At 47.4% G+C, this 15,230-nt stretch overlaps 1 protein-coding gene across 1 annotated transcript in view; it reads left to right on the plus strand.

The window, feature by feature from the left end:
• Positions 1-10,393: 10,393 nt before the first annotated feature.
• NBEAL1 (neurobeachin like 1) overlaps positions 10,394-15,230 on the plus strand; it is a 134,468-nt gene continuing 129,631 nt past the window's right edge. Inside the window, exons 1-2 of the mRNA XM_090044777.1 lie at positions 10,394-10,484; positions 10,744-11,306. Coding sequence (XP_089900903.1) covers positions 11,256-11,306 — 51 coding nt within the window. The 5' untranslated portion in view covers positions 10,394-10,484; positions 10,744-11,255. The remainder of the gene's footprint in view (positions 10,485-10,743; positions 11,307-15,230) is intronic.

A 15,230-nucleotide genomic window follows, 5' to 3' on the forward strand; every position in this document is an offset into this window, starting at 1 on the left:
CAGGTTCAAAAGTACAAATGCAGCTTAACAAAACAAAAAGTGAAACGGTATTTTTATTTGTTAAAAAAATGTTAAAAATAAATTAAAATATATTTTGTTGTTGCTGTTGTTGAGCTTTTTAATTTTAGCTTTTTCCACAGTTTCTGTGGAAGAACGGTGGTGTTTCCCACACTTCACACAGATTCTTATGGATGTTTTCACCTTGGATCTTTTTCTTGAACTATGAAGTATATCTTATTTTCTATGTGGTAATTTGTATTTCTTTTAGCTGTGATAAGAAAACCCATTTTCACTGTGAAACACCCTTTCAGTCCATGTTGCACTTTGAAGGATACATCTTATATAGAAAATTAAGGTATTCTGATTTATTTTTGGATACTGAAATACTTTCATATTATTAACATCCTAATTACAAGTAAAATAAAGTTGAATAGAGAATGTAATATCTTTCTCATTCCACATGACTAGCAAACTTAATGAAATTATTAATGTATTTTTTAAATGGTATGTAGATACTGCTATAATCTTTGCTGTGATTCAGTTTTCAGGGAACATTTATACACATACATTTGTCAGCTCTGATACACTGGAGATCTGGCGTGTCAGAGCAGACTTAATTGATTGAGTCTGCTCTGCACACGAGCTGCCTGTTGGCACAGTACAGAATAAGGCTGGAGGCCCCTGCAGCCCTGCACCCAACGAGACTGGGCTGTGAGGGTGCGGATTCCTTCAGTTTGATCACTCAGCAAAAGGTCACCTAATTCTCTCCTGCCACGTCTTGTTGCTGAAGGTCTGTTTGGTAGGAGGTGGTTGAACCTGATGCATGTTGGCCTGGCTGCACGGGATCTGCTTCTTGTCTGGGGCTCTTACCTCCCCTACATCCCATCCTCGCATCATCCAGATGTTAATGCGTCATTATGCCCTGATTTCGTATGGGCATTCTTCTATTTTCATTTGATCTTATAGGCCTGTGGTCTTCTTGTGCCTGGACCCAAGGAAATGTTGGCCAAGTTGGCCTGCACAGAAGGTTGTTCTGTGGAGGCTTTGTAAATGAAGAGAAATGAGGGACAACACAAAGTACAAAACTGAACTCAGGTAAGTCTTTTGGCCCCAAGGCCTTTGAACCGCTGGCTGCAGCATCCCGCAACTGTGTAAGTCAGTCCTGAAAGGGAGAAGGGGGCTCTTTCTCTCAGACCCGGCCCTATCAAGCAAAAGCAATAATAATTAAAAAAAAAAAAGGAACACAGGAAACTCTCCAGTTGGTCTCCCTTACATGGTGGACCTTTCTATCTGCCTTGGACGCCTCAGTGTCATTCCTCTGTGGTGTTGGAGTTTGGGTCAGCTCACCACATGAGATGGGCCTTCTACAGCCCTTACTAACTTGGCTCTGTACAAATAGCCAAGGAGGATCCTTTCCCAGCATCCTTCCAGCTTGGGCCATTGCTGGCTGCTCTTCTTTGTTCTTTTCTGAGTAGTCAGGACCCAGCCTAATAGGCTCTTCTTTTCTTTTCTCCCCCCACCCCTAGCCAAAATGAAAGTAAAAATAACTGAAATAAAAAGACCTCGCCTGGAGCATTGTCAGCTCTCCGGCTGGCTCGTTCCCTAATATGGTTTCCTACCAGCCCCTCTAACAGCTCTTGCGCTGCTGTGGGCTTGGCTGTGGTGTCCCAAACTATCGGAGCCCCTCCAAGCTCCTGGGCTGGGAATCAGTCCTCTCTTCATCCCTTGGGGTTCTGGCTGTGGCATTCAATGTTGCAGCATCCATGTCTCCTTCCCACCTCTGTCCTGTCATTCTTCCTGCCTTGGCACTGGGCCAGAAATACCGGTGCAGACTGAGCAACTGCTAATAAAGCAGGTCTCCCACAGCAACTAGCAATCCTTTGTTGTTGCTGGCTCAGGCACTGTAGGTAGGTTTTTTCCAGCTGTGGGTGCACAAGGGACTTTTCTCTCTCCTTCACATTTACGTGCCCAGCACTGCGTAACATACATTTATATAAACAGTGAAATGTGTGTCAGTGCTGGGAAAATGGCAGCGGTGTGCTTTTGAACTAAAATACCTTCAAAGTGTTTTAGTTCAAAAGTGTGCCGCTGCCATTTTCTTAGCACTGATGCACATTTTGACATTTATACAAAAGTATGCACCATGTACAAATGCCCAGGGAGATGTGACATTGCTCTAGCATTTCATAGTTAGACCACTGAGATGTGCTCAAGACAGATCTACATATTAGAGGTTCCAATACTGCAGGTAACATTTTATTTTAAAAAGTTTTCTATGAATTACAAAATATTTTAAAAAAATATCTAATTTTTTTGGGTAAAATCTTATGTCACAGTCCTTATAATGAGTATCTTTAATATAGAATTTAAAAGTAAATAATTAGACCACAAAAAATGCTTTTCTCCAAGCAGTTCTGAGAATTGTCCATCCTTCATATCAGGCTTGCATGAAAGAGAGTTTTGATACCTCATTAGACCAGTGGTTCTCAGTGGATGCATCTACACATGCACATTTACTGCTCAGTAACTGAAATTACTGCACAGTACAGGCGCGCGTCTATACATGTGTGCCCATACTGCACAGGAAGTATGGCGACTTATGCCAACTTGAGCGTAAATTTGATACCTGCATCATGCAGGTATCACACTTACGCCCAATTAGTTACTGTGCAGTAATGCACATGTAGATGTCTTACTACACAGTAACACTGTGTGCGTGGACTAATTTGGGATTAACTTTAGTACTAAGTCAGTCCACATACAGTGTTAATGTGCTTTAATACCTGCACGTGTAGACGCCAGCTTATTCCCACTTACTGCATAGTAAATTTAAGCTGGCATAAATGCAGGTGTAGACTCACCCAGTCTTGTTAGATTCAAGTTACCCTGTCTGAAAATGCCAGCTTTTAATTTTTCTCATGCATTTTTTGACTTCAGAAAAATATTAGAACAATTCTTCTGTTGCAAAGAACTTAGAAAGACCGCAACAGGTTAGAATGTTTTTAATACTGTGGATTCCTCTGGGTTTATCTTGTGAATCATGTCTGCACACCTAACAGTGCTAACATTGTGTGACACACTACATCATCCTTGGAAGGATCTCAAGGAGCCCCAGGGTGCTATGACATCCTGGTTGAGACTCACTAGACAGTATGGAAAAGAGAGATGCCATGATCCTACTAGTATACCTGCTTAACTTCATGCACTATACTTAGTACTCATAAAGTTATTAAGACTGTTGAGGGTCCACAAAGATAAATATTTTGGAGGATTGGAGTCAAAATTGTTGGTTTTTTTCAATATTTCTCCATGCTAATTATATAAAACAATGCGTTAAAATAGATAGATACTTCAGCAGTAGTACCGGAGCACCAATACATTGGTCCAATAGTTGATCAGCACTGATATAAAGAAAATTGACTATACTGGAAATCAGCCTGAAGTGGCCAATAATTTGGCTGATAAATGCCTGTGTGTGCATGTAGCCACAGCACACAGCACAGCACACAGGCAGCAAGGAGCACAGCCCAGCAGCATGGAGAGCTGAATGCAGCTGGTAAACCTGTTGTGGTGGAAGGGGACTGGGGGAGGGAAGGGGCAGAGGGGACAGATCAACGCCCTCCAGGGTCAGGGAGGGAATGGGGCTGGAGCTTGGGGTGGGTGGCAGCAGCACTGAGAGCGGGGCCTATGGTGAAGTTTGGGATGGCTGCAGCACCCTCCCGTAAACCCCTCCCAGCACCACTGCTGCCTGCCCTGAGCACAATGCAGATCCTGGTCTCAGCCCACAGCTGCAGCCCACCCTGCGCAGATCCAGGGGTACAGCCCCCACCCCCCATGCCCTCCAGGACAAGCGGCGGGAGCAGGATAAGGTGTGCACAGCAGCGGGAGCTGCCCTCCATCCCCATGCCCCCTGGGTTAGCCGCGACTCCGTCCTGTGCCTGCCCTGCCCTGCCTCAGCTGGGCAGCACCTACCCCAGCCCCACTCCCTCCCTTACTATGAGGGGTGTTGATCTGGCCTCCCCCACTCCTTCCCTCCCCGCTCCCCTTCCACCGCAACAGACTTAGCAGCTGGATGCAGCTGTATCAAAAATTGGATCGATATCGGCTGATATGCCTCCTTAAAAATTGGCTATCGGTATCAGCCCCAAAAAATCTCTATTTGTGCACCCCTATTTAGCAGTAGCTTAACCAGAGCTGGGCAATCATGTCATGAGCCCTGGTTGCTATGTTGTGAAGGGCCAGAATGGACTCAGGGTTGGCGGGGGGGAGGGGTGTCACCAGTGGAATATTCTAGTGACTAGCCTTGGCACAGGCTCACCTCAGTGCTGTAACCTCCAGCCATGCAAACCACTGGCAGTATTTCCCTCATCAGCCTCCCTCTCCCATTCTGGGAGACCAACAGCTACTGAGTTAACTGTCTCACAGCCACTGTAGAATTAAGGCTTTTACAGTGAATTACTGTATACAATTCAGTGGCAGCTGTGAAAAGTTTAACCCTGTAGCTGTTGCAGCAGTGGGATCTTCCATGGGGGTTGGGGGAGTGAGACTAATGAGGGGAATCCACCCCCAATTCCCCTTTAGTTCAGGGGATGGCAATTATTTGAGCCCAAGGGACTCACAGGGAATTTTAATGATTTATCTTGCGCTGGATAACGCTTCCCCCCCAGCCTCCCATGCAGCAATTCACCAAGACTCCCTGTGGGGCTTTGGGCAGACAGGGAGCAGTTTTCAGGAACAGGATGGGTGGGTGAGGCTGGGATCATGAGGCCGCATTGCGAGGTGGTGACGCCTTGGGGCTGGGGCCCAGGCTGAGCTGTGATCCACTCCCTGCATGCCCTGCCCTGTGAGGAGTGTATGGGGGTGGGGGGGAGGTTGCCTGGGTCCTAGGTCCTGGGAGCCAGCTGGGGGTAATGGGAGGAAAGGGAAAGGGGCACATGCAGCAGAACTTGCCCAGGCAGTGTGGTCCACAGCTACCCCCATGGTGCTCCACATGGGGCCAAGCCTGTTCCTGCCCGCCTGGCCCCAGCTCCAGCCCTGGCTAGTGCATACCTTCTGGTAGGGCTGTTCCTGGTACAGCTGCAGGCAGCCAGGTGCTGCTCTGCTTCCCTCGCCTCCGGCAGGAGCTGCCCTGCTGAAGCTTCTCTATTGGCCCAGCCACCTGGAATGGCACAGCAAGGGCAGGAGTGGGAGGAGAAGCCACCACTGGAGGCAAGGGGTTACAGAGCAGCACCTGGCTGGCTGCAGCCACACCAGGAACAGCCCCGCTGGAACCCGTGCGCACTGGCTGGAGCCTGGGTCAGTGGGGTGGTTCTGCTCCTCCTTCAGCGGTGGCTCCTCCTCTTGCTCCTGCCCCTGCTGTGCTGCTCCAGGTGGGCAGGAAGGTGGGGGCAGGGGGGCTTCATTTGGGCAGCTCCTGTCCCAGCATGCTGGGCTTTGCCTCCTGCTCAAGCTCCCAGCTGCCTTTTACCCACCTTGTCTGCCTGCAGGTGGTGGATCATTGGCTGGGTGGGCAGAGAGAGCCAGTGGAAGGCAGAGCCAGTGGAGTCATGCTGGGGCTGGAGCCCTGCATGCTGAGGCAGGAGTCACCCACCTGAATCCCCCCTCCCCTCCCAGCTGGAGCGGTGCAGCAGGGAAAGAAGCAGGAGGAGGAACCACCACTGGAGGTGAGGGGAATGCAACAGCCCTGCCAGCCTGGGCCCCAGGCAGCACTTGTAGCTTCTGGCAGGGCTATTCCTGGTATGGCTGCAGCTGGCCAGGTGCTGCTGTGTTCTCTCCACCTCCAGTGGTAGCTCTTCCTCCCACTCCTGCCCCTGCTGTGCTGCTTTGGGTGTGCAAGTGGGCATGGGGGGTGGGGAAGCTTTAGCTGGGCAGCACCTGCTGAAGGTGAGGGGAGCAGAGCAGCACTGGGAACAGCCGTGCCAGAAGCTGCGCACGCTGGTCAGAGCCTGGCCAGTGGGTGTGGAAGGGAGCATGGTGCGGGCTGTCCTGACGGGAGTGGGTGGGGGCTCAGCCCCATGCAGAGCATCACAGAGGCAGCTGTGGGCCAAATCCAGTCAACTGGCAGGCTGGATCCAGCCTGCAGGCCATATTTTGCCCAACCCTGCTCTAGTCCTTTGAGCTAACCATTCCATCCCAATTCTCCTGTGCTCAGTACAAGCCACCCCTGTCCCCCTTACCCATGGTGCAGAAAGAGCTAGCTACACCCCTGTGCTTTAGGATGACAATGATAAAACAGATCTTTATCCTAAAGGACCTGGATGAGTGAATCAAATTTAAATCTTTGGGTAATAGTTCTATTTCCAAGTTCATTAGAACAATCAAAAGTATAAGCAAATTAAATGTTAGGGAAAACATAATTTCTGTTCTTACAAAAGGTAAGTTATTTGAAACAGAAGATGCATGGGATCTAATTTTCTTCCTTATGCATATAGTGTGTCACATGCATGAAGACTTCAGGACCAGAAGCGATACACACATAGAAATTATATAGCAACTTATTAAAAGTTGTTGCAGAATAACTTATACTGATAGGGGAGTATTGAAGAGAACCTAGAAAATGGGCTTGGAAAACTGTAGCTGCTATCTGTTTCACAGAGCTCTATACTTCATGGTCTGAAATAGTGTTTACTGAAGAATATTAATCATGATGAGTGCAGTAGGATGTAAAATCTTTTCATGTAGGCTTTGGAGTTCTCTGCATGTTATCTGACCCAGATATGTGCATGAACAATTAATATACTTCAGACATGCTGTTGTCTGAGAGTACTAATCCATAGACATTGTTTTAAATAATCAGCCAGTATGGTACTGACATCTCTTTACTGACGATGTGCATTATCATAACAATAAAGAGAAAAATGAGATGACAGAATACAAATGTCAAGACCATATATTCACTGTGATGAGAGTGCAAGAAATTCTGGGCTTAAGTTTTCAGAAATGCAGGATAGTCATGATGGATATTCTTTCTAAAGAATTAACTTCTCTAACTCAGCATATTTTTTCTGTAGCTAAGTGCAGCTTTGAAAAAGAACTCGGACAATTTTAATTCTAAAGTACATGTATATTTAATATATTTCCTTATATTTACATAAACATATTCCATCAGCTTAGTCTCCAACAATCCAGTTCTCTAGTTCATTAGGCCAGGTTATTGGTTCACATCCAACCCAGGATGGTAATGACCTGAAGTTACTGATATCTGATTATTTGTTTACTCCTGCAAAATGAGGTGGTAGTTTTGAATTAAGGGTGAAGAGTCACCAAGACAAAAATAATTAATAATTAACATCCTTATCAGTCTTGCTTCCATAAGAGCTCACCAGGACAGGAGGAAGGCACACCACTAGGAAATTTGGGAAAGTATATACTATTGTTTTCTATGCTGTATTTGTTCTCTGGATAACCAGGAAGTTTAGTATTAGATACATCTGTCAACAATCTCAGATGATGTGCAGCAACAGTCAAAAAATTGTTAGGACTTACAAGAGAAGGGTCTGAAAATATAATGCCATGAGATGAGCTAAATATACCTCACCTGAAATGCTGCATCTCAAAAGAAACTAGAATAGTTTATAGGCACTGTTAGAAATATGGAAGTATTTCTGAAAAGAGATTTAAAAGATTGGGACTATCTAGTTAATTGATACGAGGCACTACGATAAGCGTATCCAAACCAATGATTACTATAGAGAAGGTAAACTGAGTGCTCCTGTGTGCGATTTGTTTTAATAATAAGAAAGTGACCTGAAAGGAAAAGTTAAAACACCAAATTTAAAACCAAATAAAGGAAATATTTTGTGTAGTATATCAGTAATTTGGAGAACTTGTTGCTATAAGATGTTATTGACATCAAGGATTTAAAACAATTAAAAAAATTACCTACATCAGGAGTTGAACTTCCAGTTATTTTAAATATTATAATTTTTATTGAGAAGGGATATAAACGTTCATGCCTCAGGGCACAGCTGCTCACTAAGCGAAGCCTGAATAGTAGGTTATTCCAGAATTGTATGTGGGCAGTGTCAGTGGTGGGTCTTTGCGCTTCAGAAGCATCTGGTACTAGTGATGTCAGAAGGAGGATAGTAAACAATTATATTGACAAGTGGTCCGATATGCAATGATAATTCCTTTATATGTTCAAAGGCTGCTGATCAGGAGCAAACATATATTAAAGATGGAAGCAAATTATTTATTGCGTAGACATTTCAGTGTCAGTGCTTTTATTTATGTGGCAAAGTGAATATATGACCAGTCTTTAAAAAAAAATGTGTTAGCATTCAGGTCTTTGGTGCCTCATTCTTTTCCCTCTGAAAGCTCTGTGCCCTGCTGAGAATTATTTGTAGGTCATCAGCAGGGGTCAGGCAGCAGACACTGCCTATAAGGGTGCAGCTGTTTGGAAAACAACAGCTACATAAGTTATAAAGTTATCAAAGGGAAGGAATCTATATCCCCCCCATATCCAGTAGGTGTCAGAGAACAAGTCTGGAGGGAAGGAAGTGGAAGGGAATTATACAGGTCATACTCCTCATCCTCCCAGCAACGGATCAAAGGGATTCGAGTGAGGCTAGTGGATCACTGCATGCTGTACCAGGCATAGGTGCCAACTTTTATTTTTGCTGGGAGGGAGAGGGTGGTGGCAAGCTAAATGACCCCCTCCCCCCGTGGCATGTCCAGAGCCAAGCTGAGGGAAGCCCATGAGGGGGAGGGGCAGGGGCAGGGGCAGGGGCAGATGCAGGTTGCCTGCTGTGGGGTCAGGGCTCTCTGACGTGCTACTCCCCCTCTGGGAGCCCTGCACACCACTATGGCAAGACACTCCCTGCCTAACCTGCAGCAGCAGGGAGCACAACTCTGCACTGCTGCCCCGTGCTGTGGCTGGGTGGGCACGGGGAACCTTGCCATGGTGGCACAGCTGGCACAGGGCTCCTGAAAGGAGGGCAGCATGGTGGGGAGCCCCAAGGCTGCAGCGGGCAGTCCACATCCGCCCCTACCCCGCATACAAATCTGTGGGACATGTGCCCCTCATGCCTCTCTCTGGAAGTGTGCACAGCAGCAGACAGCACCCCCCACCAACCCTCTGGATGAGCCATCCATGGCTCTGTCCTGCTCCCTGCCCCAGCCCTGGTCCCCATGTACCACCTTAGCTGTGCAGCGGCCCCAGGCTCAGCCCTTGCCCCACTCCCTCCCTCACTATGGGGGCCTCAATCTGCGCCCCCCGCCATAGACTTACCTGTAGGCAGCTGGGGGAGCTGCTCTTCACTGCTGCCTGGGGCTGTATTCCTGGCCACGTGCATGTGTGCACATGTAGACATGTATGTGGTGCCCCCTGCATCCAGCTCCCCGCTGCCCCTTACAGGCTGGAACTCTGCCAGCCTACAAGGGGAAACCGGCCGTTTCCCACATTTTTCTGCAGTGAATGGAAAACCCAGATCCCTGCATGATACTGGAAATCCAAGATAAATACTGTCTTAAGAGTTATGGAGCCCAGGATCAGGACTTGATGTTCCCATTTCAGGACAGTCCCACCCAGCCCCTCTTCCCAAGGGGGTCCTGTGTCTTCAGGCCCCCTCATACTCAGCAGGAGTAACTGGGAGTTTAACACTCAGAGCTGGCTGACTACCCGCGTATATCCCATCTCTCTCCCCCTTTTGTTTGGTGTGATGACATTTTTTTGCAACCACTTCTTCAGGCAGCTTGGGAGACGCATATGTCTTAAAGAAATTTTTCATTTTTTCTAGCTCAGCCTGATTTATGTTGATCCAGTTCGGCCATAACGAGGGTACTCAACCTCCAGCCTGCCGGCCAAATGTGGCCTGTGGAGCCATGGTCTCCAGCCCAAGAGGCTCCCCATCTGTTGTAAAATTTGGCCATAGCTATAGATGCCTCGCCCAGTGCCAAATTCCCAAATCCCAGGTTGGGGCCAGGCTGGCTCCACGTGGCTGGGTCTGCCCCACAGGCACTGCCCATCCAGCCTGCTGGCCAAAACAGGTTGAGCACCACTGATCTATAAGGTGCATCTACATGCCACAGGGCTTTCTGAGGGGCAAACGGACTGCACTCTCTGCTGGCTCCCCAGCTGCGGCCAGGAGTGACGGCTGGAGGTCTTCCCCCACCCCGCCCAGTCGCGCGCACAGCAGGGAGGAAGACACCAGTTTGCAGCTGGCTGTGCTGCTGCCATGCTCAGGGCCAGCCCTACGCCTCGGCACGCAGGGAGGGAGGGATGAACCCGTGGAGCGGACGGGGAGGCGCTGTGTGGAGAGGTGACGGGACAAGCGACCCTAAACCCCTTCAGCTCTGGGAGGTGTTGCCAGCACTTAAGATGGCCGCTGCCCTTCCCGGCCTCGGTCGCCATGGCGGGGGTGGGCGCGGCTGAGCTGGAATGTGGGCGGGGCCTGGAGCGGGGCTATGTGGACGGGTCGGGCCGCGCCCCGCCCCCCCAAGCCGAGCTGGGCCCTGGGGCGGACAGGGCTCGCGGCAGCGTCCCGGTCGGTTCTCGGGGCGGGAGAAGGGGCCGGGGCGAGAGAAGGGGACGCGGAGCTGGGGAGGGGGGTACCCCCCTTATAGCGCGGAGGCCTCGCCCCGCTCCCCCGCGGCGGCTGCCGTGCTCGGCCCGCCCTGCTCGCCCGGTCCCGGCTGCGATGTGGGGGGTGCTGCTTTCTTGGGCACCGGGTCCTCGCTGGCTCCTTGCTCCTCTCGTGCCTCTCGCCCTTATTATTTTTGTGTTTTCTTCTTTTGCACCCGCAGGTGAATCGCCCCCATTCATCTGCCTCTTCCCTGCGCTGCCGAGGCCGCTTCTTCCCGGCCCGGGGCTGGATTTGGAGGAGTCTCCCATTTCATCTGACACCATCCTGGTGCCGCGGCTGACTCCTGAGGGGTCGGATCTGAGAAGTGAGGATGGTCTCCATGTAGAAACCACTGGCAACCTCAGGAGCTACTAGGGGTTTTTTTCTCTCTCTTCCATTGTAACGCTGAAGGGATTTCTTTCTTTTTTTTTTGGACTTTGAGATGAATGCTAATGTGCCATCGATTATCGATGAAAAGGGTCGTGCCCAGTAGTTGCCTTTAACTGTTTGAGCTGTGTGACATTTACTTTACCCAGGGAAGAGCCTGAGACGATTTGCTTTCATCCTTGATTTCTGGTTTCCCTGGGTTATGGTAACATTTGACTATAAAACAAAATCATACAAAGGGACCTTGGATTATAGCTGAGCATGGTAGGATCTTGAACTCACGTTGGAAACAGAAGAGGTAAAGGAATGGCATCCAGAGAGCGGCTCTATGAACTTTGGATGCTTTATTGCAACAAGGTAATGGTTTCCTTGGTCTTCTTCCTCCCTTCCTGCAATGTGCCTGTAAATTCTTTCTATATCTTAAGCCAGTAGTTCCCAAACTGTGGGTCACGACCCCAAATGGGGTCACAGCATCAGCGGATGGGGTTGCAGGCGTGAGGGGCTGCAGTTTGGGAGTGAGGGGCCATGCTGAGGAAATGGGGCCATGAATGGGGTCACTCTGAGAAAAAGTTTGGGAATCACTGCCTTAGGTTGACATGCTTTTTCTGTTTTCCTAGATGTCTAGTATTTTGCGTGGTTTGTGAAGCGAGGTTATAGATGACCAAAAATAGAATCACATCATTTATGACTTTGTTCCACCTCTTTATTTTCGAGTTTCATTTAACTTTTGCATGTGTAACACACATTTTAAAAGATTTATTGTTACAGCAGCCAAGTCAAGCATTCAAAAGTTTAAAAAAAAATCTAAGTACAGGATCAGGTGGTTTTTTTTCCACAGGACCTCTGGCTCAGGTTGGCCAGTGTTCATTCAGATAGCAGCTGTCCAGTGCTTTGTTATATCTTATTGTTCTGTGTATGGCATTAGGTCTTGTTTACAGCACACTATTCAAACCCTGTTTTCCAGTGTTGGAGGTTGGACAGCCACTTACTTCTCCAAGAGGTTGGACAGCCACTGGTTGGGGATGATCTAGGTATATGTTCTACTGTGGGTATTCCCCATGCTTTACTGGTTGCTGCATGGGGGGCTGGGTGGTAATTCTTTGTTTCCTTTCCCCTTCCCCTCCTCCTCTTGATACTTGCAGTCAGGATTTTTTTTGAGCCTCCCTCAGAGGCACTGGGTGTTGGCTACAGCCAAAGTTGAGGATTTTTACTGGAATATGCTAGTGCTCCTGCTGGGACCAAAGCCCAGAGGTTACTGGCTGGAGGGTCTTGCCCCTCCACTTAGGGTCAGATTGATTGCTGTATTTTGGGTCAGGAAGGAATTTTACCCCATAGTTAGACTGGTATGGACTGTGAGGGGTTTTGACTTCCTCTAGCAAAGGGCATTGCCTTTTACCTGGGACCCCTTGAGCCTATATTGACATTTTATAGAAGCAGGATGTTTGTTGGCTGATATGGTTCCCCTGCTTTACCTGTGGCAGGTTACGGTGTTATATTTGGTGTTGTCAGGGTTGATTGTGTAGTTTTGTTAAGAGATTAGACAATGGATTTGTATAGGATGGTTTGGATAGGGATGATTCTGCCTTAAGCAGAGGGTTGCATTTGGTGACCTGTGGAGGTCTGTTCCAGCCCTACTTCTCTATGACTCTTCGGAAGATTTATTAATTTCCTTATAAGCCTTTCTGTGATGCTTGTTATTATAGTATCTGAATATTTTCAAAAAATTAACAGTTGTTCCATGTGAAGGGGTGGTATTCTCCCTATTGTATATAGCAATTAATTTATTCAAACTACAGATCCCACTGAGTTTACTATAAGGAGTGCCCCCCCCATTTGCTGTTCAGTTTCCAACTTCTGCAACAAAGAGGCAGCAGGGGTCCTGTAAACAATGGTTTCTTTCTCTCAACAACCTTTATGCATCCCCAGGACAGGTCCAGACCATGGCCTGAATGGGGCAGGCATCCTGTAGAAAAAGTACTGTGTAGTCAAAGACTGTATGAAAATACATATGAACAGGAGGATTGAATTAAGATTACACGGGTAATGGGCATTTCCTAGTCTGGAATGCCTCGCATTACTGCTGCAATGTTTCTCTGACAGTTTTGTACATGTGCATACTTTACTAACTTTAAAGAAATAAAACCAACCCCCCCCCCAATCTAATGTTATGTTAATGATAAACAAGTAGTTTTATTGCCTTGTTGGAACCTGTAAATCCAGCTCACAGACTTCTGCTTCTTGAGCTGATGGAGTAACACTAGCAGTTATAGGTTGTTTTCTGCTTCGTGTCCTGACACTGGATGAGGCTGAAAAGTGTGCTTTGCCAGTTGGTTTCACAGATATTTGTTGTCATAGGAGTAAATGGTGAGATTAGGAGTCTTGAGCTCCTTTCCATGCTCTAAAATGAGGTGAGCTCTGTTGGATTTTACATTTTTCTGCCTTGCCTCTTCCAGCCTGCCTCAGTCTCCTCTCGCTTCACTGCTCTTACCCTGCTGCGGTTCGGTTCTTTTTCCCTTGCTGGTCTCAGTTTCTGCTCCTTTGGCTTTTCCTCTCCGTCCCACTCCAGTTGCCCTACCAGACCCAGTTCTTCCTCTGCACTCCAGTTCATGTTTCAACTTTAGTGCCTTCTCTTTGAACTCAGCTTTTCGAAGGTGTTCCCCTACTTTCCAGGCTCTTAGTAATTTTGAGCCCATGTCTGCCCATCGTCTCTTCCACCCACCTCAGTACCAGTCATACCAGCCTGTTTTGTCCCAGCCTACTCTTTTTTTCCTCTTCTCTGGTTTGGCATTTGTCTCCTTTGCATTAAAATCAGACAAACTCTATGCTGTCTGATGCCAGCAGCAAAGTTACTGAGAGCAAAGGAGAGACAGGCTCTCTGGTCTTAGTTCCATTGTCAGGCCTGGAGCATCTTGGAGGAGTCAGTCATTCTAGGGAAAGACTGCCTTCACCTCTCTAGCTGCAAAGGCCTGGAGAAAGGATGATAAGTTATTTTTGGGGAATGCTGTGTGCAGTCTGATCAGCAATGGCAACTTGGGGGAGATGAGAAGTGGGAAGGGATGGACTCTCAGAAAGCTTTAGCTGCTAAAATTTAATATTGTATTATTTGATTCCAAGACAAGGTTTTCCATCCCCCAATTGTCATGGTGGGGGGAAAAAAAGCCCCATATCTTATAATTATGTACAAGGAAATCTCACTAAATACACTGTCTATCGTTAAACTGCTGCCAAAAGCAGCATGTGCTCAGCAATGGAAACCAACTATGAGGTGGATTAAATGTTGCCAACACTGAGCATGATTATAAAACACATGGCTTGTATTGGGCAAATGTGCTGATGGAACCTTTTGTTGTTGTTTTGGGGTGGGGTTTTGTTTTGTTTTGTTTTGGCAGGCAACCTATGTGCAAGCCCCAAGCCTGGAGGCCTTGGGGTTCAGATGACCCCTAGTCTTGCTTGCTCCTAGCCAAAAGGCTGAGGAGCAAGCCATGGAGGAAACAGGAATGCAGTCCTCCATTGCCACAAAATTGTGCAGAGAGGTTTCCTGCATTCTGAATAGAGGAGAGCAAAACTCAAACTTATGCCACACAGTGGCTTTCAGGTTACTGCTAGTATGTCAGTCCTGTTTAGTTTTTCTTCTTTGAGATGAACAGGTGCTTGGGTTTGGCATATTAAGTATAGCAGTAATGCCAGTATTCTACAGAAGTGGGGTGTTTTTAAACTAAATTTACCTTCAGTGTGGATTATACTGAGACTGTGTCTCTTTGACTATCTGCTTATGATTTCGTGGATCATGTCTTCTGGCTTGTGTGATCACTTAACAATCCTGTGGCAAGCAGAGCAACTACTTACTGGCAATGCAATGTTAAGAAAACAGTTAGGTAGTTTTAGATGGCTTTAATGCAGTTTAGCAATTGGAAACAAGGACAGGGAGTACTATATGAGCAGCCAGCTCTTAGGATAGAGCAGATATTATTAGGAATTTCTCTGTTAACAGTACATTCTCCATCTCTGTTTGGCCCTCCCTCCATTTTTTCTTTTCACAACCTTGCTTATGCATAAGTCTAAAAACTCCTTTTATCTTTGTATTTGGTTATTAAAAATAGCTCTTATGTTGCAATTTTGAGTTGACACAAGGCTTTTGATCTAGTTCAGCTGATATCCCATTAAAGAACATATTTCTGAGTGTATCAACTTCTCATCCCAGAAGTTACTAGCTGCCAGTCTTCTTTTTAAAAAGTCTAATGACTGTAATAGCCACAAATGTTCTGTGGCACTTTGGCTGCT

The sequence above is a fragment of the Crocodylus siamensis genome, chromosome 4 (genome assembly GCF_052110815.1).
Source record: "Crocodylus siamensis isolate JL-2025a chromosome 4, ASM5211081v1, whole genome shotgun sequence".
Lineage (NCBI taxonomy): Eukaryota > Metazoa > Chordata > Crocodylia > Crocodylidae > Crocodylus > Crocodylus siamensis.